This window comes from Trichechus manatus, unplaced genomic scaffold, assembly GCF_000243295.1.
Source record: "Trichechus manatus latirostris isolate Lorelei unplaced genomic scaffold, TriManLat1.0 scaffold00161, whole genome shotgun sequence".
In the NCBI taxonomy this organism is placed as follows: Eukaryota; Metazoa; Chordata; class Mammalia; order Sirenia; family Trichechidae; genus Trichechus; species Trichechus manatus.
The window spans coordinates 14,104-21,920 of NW_004444097.1; the positions used below are offsets into that span (position 1 = coordinate 14,104).

The 7,817-nt window shown below is 39.0% G+C and overlaps 1 protein-coding gene across 1 annotated transcript in view; it reads left to right on the forward strand.

Moving 5' to 3' along the window:
* The window catches only part of AFG2B (AFG2 AAA ATPase homolog B), a 27,113-nt gene that overhangs the window by 7,171 nt on the left and 12,125 nt on the right, over positions 1–7,817 (forward strand). Inside the window, exon 3 of the mRNA XM_004386310.2 lies at positions 3,653–3,811. Within this exon, the coding sequence (XP_004386367.1) occupies positions 3,653–3,811 (159 nt within the window). The remainder of the gene's footprint in view (positions 1–3,652; positions 3,812–7,817) is intronic.

Sequence of the window (7,817 nt, forward strand, 5' to 3'; positions counted from 1 at the left end):
CCTATAAGGTTGCTATGAGTCGGAATTGACTCGACTTGATGGCAACAGGTAAAATTCCAGCTAGTACTGTTATTATTTTCAACTATTATAAATTCCGGAGCCCTGGTGGCACAGTGGTTAAGAGTTCAGCTGCTAACCACAGGTCAGCAGTTCGAATCCACCAGCCACTCCTTGGAAACCCTATGGGCACTTCTGTTCTGTCCTATAGGGTTGCTATGAGTCAGAATCAACTCCGCAGCAGTGGGTTTGTTTTATTACAAATTCCAATCTATTGATGGGAAAATCAGGTCATCTTATATGTAATTAGTAATCCTAAATCCTTAAACCTCTTTAGGAAAAAAATAATAATAATTTCAGCAGGCTGAAGATTCTGGAGCAAAGTTTTTAATCTGAATTGTAATATTAAAATTGCCCTCTGATCTTGTACTTTAAAAAACCCAGTCTTGAATTTATGTAAACTAGAAAAGGATAATTTATCATCCTAATTTTTAAACACCAAAAAAGAAAACCTTTTTACCTAGGTATTTCACATCCTTCCTCACTTCCTTGTTCTTTATTTTCACTCTTACACTGAAGGTGGGGAAGAGTTTTATGAACTTCTAACTCTTCATCTTCTGGCTTCAGAACCAGAACTGCTTTCAGTTTTAATGGCACATCCCAGGTTAAAGGTGTGAGAATACAGTATATGCTGTTTGTGGGGAGGAAGAGAGTACCAGGAGTTGAGAAAGGAGATTTACATTTAGGATTCCCTCTGCTTTGAAGTTCCAGGTTTGACCCTTAAGCACTTCTGCTCTAGGGAGAGGAGGACCAATCAGCTGCTGCTGTCCTGGGCGGAGCCCACTGCTACCTCAGGAGAGGCCTGCCCAGGGGTAGTTCCCACAGGTGATGGCTGATCTCAGAAACAACCCAGGGGAAATGGAAGGAAGAAAGGCAAACAGGAAGAAGGGACAGAGGCATCTGGGAAGGTATTGGCTCTGTCTTTGTCTTCCTTCCCACGCCAAGCAGCTTAGGGGCTGCTGCCGCCTCTATCTGTGCCAGGGCAGAGAAGGGGGACAATACAGTGTGTAGACCTTTTCGTGAAGTGTTCCTACTAAAGGATTAAAAATGTGGTTTAACACACACCCACATTTATACCCTGAGAGGAAAGAATTTTACCTGCCTGGAAGGGTTGTTAGGAGAATCAAATGAAATAATGTATACACAAGTGATCTTGAGCTATAAAAGAGATTTTCAGATGTTAGTTGCTGTTAGCCAAAAATTCATTAATATTCAGGTACCCAGGATCTAATATTGTCAGCTAATTAAAAAAAAGCTGTTTTCTTATAGTAGTGTTTTGTGTGTGTGTGTGTGTGTGAGAGAGAGAGAGAGAGAGAAATTAAGACAAAATAATATAAAGTAAAAATTGCTAAAATTTCATCTCCTGGAGATTACAGTTGTTAACATTTTTTTGGAATACTGGTCAGGATAGCGCCATACATGTATATTCACTTACATAATCTTACATAAATAGGGTAAAATACTTTCTTATTGAAAATAGGAATTTATGGAAAACTAAATTTCAGAATTTGTTGTAAGAGAGCAAATCCTTCAATAAATGTAATACAGCTGTTAGAAATATAAGGCATTTTTAACTGTAACCAAAATTTGGCCTCGCTAGAGTGGCCAAGGAAATTGCAAGGAGTCTCTAAAATATAATCTTAGAGCGAGGAAAGCCTTTCCAAGCATAGCATAAAAGGGAAAAGCCAAAAAGGAAATGATTTGCTAATTTGACCATTTTGGGATGCCAAAACAATACTATACACAAAGCCAAGACATGATACAGATTCGGAAAAATACTTTTAGCCCATGACAAAAGGCCAATTTCCTTGATATAGAAAGAACTCTTACAAATCAAAGGAGAAAGACTAACAACCCAATACAAAATGGGTAACAAGATATGAACAATATAACAATAAAAGGAATGCAAAATGGCCAATAAATATGAAAAATCCTGAACATTGCTTTTTAAAAAAATTATTTTCTTTTGCTTTTTTTTTTGAAATAATTTAAAACTTAGGAAAAGTTACAAGATAGTACAGAGAACACCAGTTAAACCCTCTATCCAAATTTACCAATTTTTGACATTTTGCCATTAGCTTTATTATTCTCTCCTCTCTCTCTCTCTCTCTCTTTCTCTCTGTGTGTATGTTTATGCCTACATATGCACATATTTCTTTTCTCTGGACCATTTGAGAATAGGTTGCATCCATCATTACCCTTTATATATTAATGTCTGTTTCCTGAGACCAAGGATAATCACGTATAATCATTGTATTCAGGAAGTTTAACGTTGATGTAACACATTAACTAATCTACAATCCACAATCTGATTTTGATAATTGTCCCAATAATCTCCTTCTTAGCATTTTCTCACTCTAATATAGGATATGGTCCAGGATAATGTATTGCATTTAGTTATCATGTTTTCTTTTAATCTTGAACACTTCCTTAGCTTCCTGTTTTCTTGGTCTGACATATTTGACATTGACGTATTTTAAGGATGCAGATCAGTTATTTTGGAATATCCTTAACTTGGGTTTGTCTGATGTCTCCTCATAGTCAGATTCAGGCTTTGCATCCCTAGTAGGAACACGACAAAATTGATGTTGTGTCCTTCTCAGGGTATCCCGTTCAGAGGCATGAGATATTCATCTGCCCCTCGTTGGTGATGTTGATTTTGATCAACTGGTCAAGGTGTTGCCCAGTTTCTCCTGGATAGCTACGGTTTTTTCCCCTTGGAACCAGTAAGCAGTCTGTGGGGAAACAATTTGAGAGCATGCACATGCCCCCGTTCTTCTCAGACTTTTCCTTCCCCGGATATAGCATCCATTGATGATTCTTGCCCAAAGCAGCCTTTTCTATGGTGATTGCAAAAAGGCAATTTTCTAACCACATCACTCTGTCTATCTCAGTCCCTTAATTGAAGAAATTTAATAAACACAATAGTGCCATTTTCTTCTGTCAGAATGGCAGAAATTAAAAAATTTGGTAACATCTGGTGGGGGGAGAACAGCAGCTTCATATCATTATTGGAGAAGAATAAATTGATGCGTCTTCCTTTGAAGACAGTTTGGTAAATAGCTGTCAAGATTGTAAATTTGCATACACTTAAACCCAAAATTGTCCTTCTAGGAAATTGTTAATTAAAATACTGGAACATGTGTACAAGGACTGTCAGATCTCAGAAAGATGCAGTTAGAAGATGGTACTCTCATGCAATAGGATGTTACGTGATTGTCAGAAAGAGTGAAGTAGAACTATATGAGCTGCCGTGCAAAAATTTCTAAGATAAGTGGAAAAAGAAGCGTGCAGATTGATATGTACAGTATGGTCCCATTTGTGTATGTGTTTGAAGGGATATACATATGCTGTGTCACAAAACATACTAGAAGAAGACAGGAAACTGTTGATGTCCTCTGGGGATGAAGATGGGCGGGTGTAGGGAGGGAGACAGTTAATTTTTTGTATCATGATATACATTTCTTTTATGAATGGTAACAGATTTCCAAATTCAAAAGAGGATTAAAAAAAAAAAAGTAATTGTGCTTGTGTACCACATAAAGGGCCTACCTATTTTTGATTTGATTTTGCCTTTTTGTTTACATTGTTTTAGAATCAGGACAGCTCTGTGATCGATGAAACAGACTTCCTTGAAGCTTTTAAAAAGATTCAACCCTCATCGTTTCGAAGTGTCATTGGACTAATGGACATCAAGCCTGTTGGCTGGGAGCAGATTGGTGGCCTTGATGACGTAAAACTGAAGTTAAAACAGGTAAAGTAAGATTTCATTTAGCCAGTAGAGTATTGCTGCTTAGGTGTAGTGCATTTATGATGAAAACATATTCCATTGAAACTGCTTTTGCCACGATCACTGATGAGATCTTAATATCTAAATCAAATGATCACTTTTCAGTTCTTATTTTGACTTCTGAACCAAAAAACCTGTTGCCGTCAAGTTGATTCCAACTCATAGCGACTCTATAGGACAGAGTAGAACTGCCCCATAGGGTTTCCAAGAGCAGCTGGTGGATTTGAACTGCCAACCTTTTGGTTAGCAGCCATAGCACTTAACCACTGTGCCACCAGGGCTCCAACTTGACTTCTGTAGGCATCAAATACTGTTTCCGTACTTTCCCACCTCATCCTTTTTTTGTTTGTTTTTTGCTTTAAGGAGTTTATAGTCCAGAATAGGGGACAGCAAACTTTTTCATTAATGGCCCAAATAGTAAATACTATTCTAGGGTTTGCCGGCTCCCTGATCTCTGTCGCAACTACTCAGCTCTGGTGTTGTAGCATAAAAGCAGCTGTAGACCATACGAGTGAGTAAGTATGCCTGGGTTCCAATAACAATTTATTGACAGATACTGAAATTTGAGTTTCATATAATTTTCATATGTCACAAGATATTATTGTTTGATTTTTTTCCCCCATTCATTAAAAAATGTAAAAACTATTCTTCATGGGTGGTACAAATACAGGTGGTGGGCCTTAGTTTGCCTTGACCTCTGATCTGAAAGAAAATGGACCAGTAGAGATTTGAAAAAGCATAAAATTATAATGAAGAGCCACTGTAGCCTGGATGGCTACTTGATTTTGGTTCTCATGGTGAATGTTGAGGGACACCACTCCACAAATATCTTAATATTGCAGTTTCAGAAATTGATTTTGTCAGTTCACCTAGGGATGATCCTACCCTAAGGAAATACTTTTCTCTAACCACACACACAGAGGACTGATTCAGAAGTATCAGTTATAATTTATTCATTTTAACCAGGAGGTATATCTACAGTTAACACCAGGATACTTGTGTGTCCATGGATAAGAGCATTTGTAATATAAGTTCTTTATCTGCATTGCCTCATTTATTCCTCACAAAATACACAGGAGAGATTAGCCACACCTCTTCTTAGAGACACCCTCTTTCCTGTCTTTTGGAGCGCTCTTCTCCCCTCTCTTAAATGTTAGCGCTCCAAGCTCTCACAGTCTGTGAGTGAGTTCATAATCTTCCCAATATCCAAGACTTCAGCTAGCCTTGAAATTGTTGACTCAAAAATCAGATAGTTCTTCTGCTCATCAGAACTACTACTTGGCTGCCTGCCTGCTAGATAACAAACACCCAGTGATCTCAAACTCAGCATCAGAGTTCAGTTAATCAACTCCATCCCACACCTGAATTCTTTACCTCAGTGAATACAGCCATCCACCTCGTCCCCTAAGCCAGAAGCCTATTTCTAAATTCAAGGGGTCATATACATGCACGTAACTTCCACTCTAAAGTTAAAACTTAGCCCTGCTTAAAATGCAGCTCCATTTATTTTTAAAATGTGTTCCCTCCACACCATCTCGTCTTGATGTTGAAGAAAATTAGAACAAGTCCTTGAGACCCAAAATACGACCTTGAGTATATCCCTCCTAAATTTAGAGACCATCTCAAGAATAGATTTGACGCATTGAACACTAATGACCGAAGACCAGACTAGTTGTAGAATGACATCAAGGACATCATACATGAAGAAAGCAAGAGGTCATTAAAAAGACAGGAAAGAAAAGACCCAGATGGATGTCAGAAGAGACTCTGAAACTTGCTCTTGAACATAGATTAGTTAAAGGAGATGGAAGAAATGATGAAGTAAAAGAGCTGAACAGAAGATTTCAAAGGGTGGCTGAAGAAGACAAAGTAAAGTATTATAATGAAATGTGCAAACACCTGGAGTTAGAAAACCAAAAGGGAAGAACACGCTTGACATTTCTCAAGCCGAAAGAACTGGAGAAAAAAATTCAAGCCTCAAGTTGCAACAGTGAATGATTCTGTGGGCAAAATACTGAATGATGCAGGAAGCATCAAAAGAAGATGGAAGGAATACACATAGTCACAGTAGCAGAAAGAATTGATCTACGTTCAGTCATTTCAGGAGGTAGCATATGATCAAGAACCAATGGTACTAAAGGAAGAAATCCAAGCTGCACTGAAGGCATTGGCGAAAAGCAAGGCTCTAGGAATTGTCGAAATACCAAATGAGATGTTTCAGCAAACAGATGCAGCACTGGAAGTGCTCTCTCTTCTGTGCCAAGAAATGTGGAAGACAGCTACCTGGCCAACCAACTGGAAGAAATCCATATTTGTGCCTATTCCAAGGAAAGGCGATCCAACCGAGTTCAGAAATTATCGAACAATATCATTAATATCACACGAAAGTAAAATTTTCCTGAAGATCATTCAAAAGTGGCTGTAGCAGTATATCGACAAGGAACTGCCAGAAATTCAAGCCAGATTCAGAAGAGGACATGGAACAAGGGGTATCATTGCTGATGTCAGATGAAATGATATCTGACTGAAAAACAGAGAATACCAGAAAGATGTTTGCCTGTGTTTTATTGACTATGCAAAGGCATTCGACTGTGTGGATCATAACAAATTATGGAAAGCATTCTAAAAAATGGGAATTCCAGAACACTTAATTGTGCTCATGAGGAACCTGTACATAGATCAAGAAGCAGTCATTCAGACAGAGCAAGGTGATACTGCATGGTTTAAAGTCAGGAAAGATGTGTGTCAGGGTTGTATCCTTTCACCATACTTATTCAAACTGTATGCTGAGTAAATAATCTGAGAAGCTGGACTATATGAAGAACAATGGGGCATCAGGATTGGAGGGAGACTCATTAACAACCTGCATTATGCAGATGACACAACCTTGCTTGCTGAAAGTGAAGAGGACTTGGAGCCCTTACTGATGAAGATCAAAGACCACAGCCTTCAGTATGGATTACACCTCAACATGAAGAAAACAAAAATCATCACAACTGGACCAATAAGCAACATCGTGATAAACGGAGAAAAGATTGAAGTTGTCAAGGATTTCATATTACTTGGATCCACAATCAATGCCCATGAAAGCAGCAGTCAGGAAATCAAACAACACATTGTATTGAGCAAATCTGCTGCAAAACACCTCTTTAGAAGTGTTAAAAAGCAAAGATGTCACTTTGAGGAGTAAGGTGCGCCTGACCCAAGCCATGGTGTTTTCAGTCGCCTCATATGTATGTGAAAGCTGGGCAATGAATAATGAAGACTGAAGAAGAATTGACGCCTTTGAATTTGGTGTTGGCAAAGACTACTGAATATACCATGGACTGCCAGAAGAACGAACAACTCTGTCTTGGAAGAAGTACAGCCAGAATGCTCATTAGAAGCAAGGATGGTAAGACTTCGTCTCACATACTTTGGACATGTTATCAGGATGTCCCTGGAGAAGGACGTCATGCTTGGTAAAGTGGAGAGAGAATCAGCGAAAAAGAGGAAGACCCTCAACGAGATGGATTGACACAGTGGCTGCAACAGTGGGCTCAATCGTAACAACGATTGTGAGGATGGCACAGGAGCAGGCAGTGTTTGTTCTGTTGTTCATTGGGTCGCTATGAGTCGGAACGGACTTGACAGCACCTAACAACAACACCATCACCATCTCTGCTACCTGTGACACATCCAGCTTTATTGTTTTTGTAGTCTGAATCATTGTGAGAGACGTCTGTCTCCTTCCTCTAGATTCATTTCCTTCCGATCCATTCTCCTAGGTATTGGCTAAAACATTCAAGTCCCACTGTGATCTGATTCCTGCCTCCTTTTCAGGTCCATTGCTCTGTGCTTCTCCACCCTTCCCCTCTGTTCTCGCTTACTAATAGATAAATGAACTAGATAGTTTCATGCTTCTCTGCATGTGTTATTCCATCCCCTTGGAATGCCTTTTTTCCAGGTGGTTAGCCTACAAGCCTGTCTC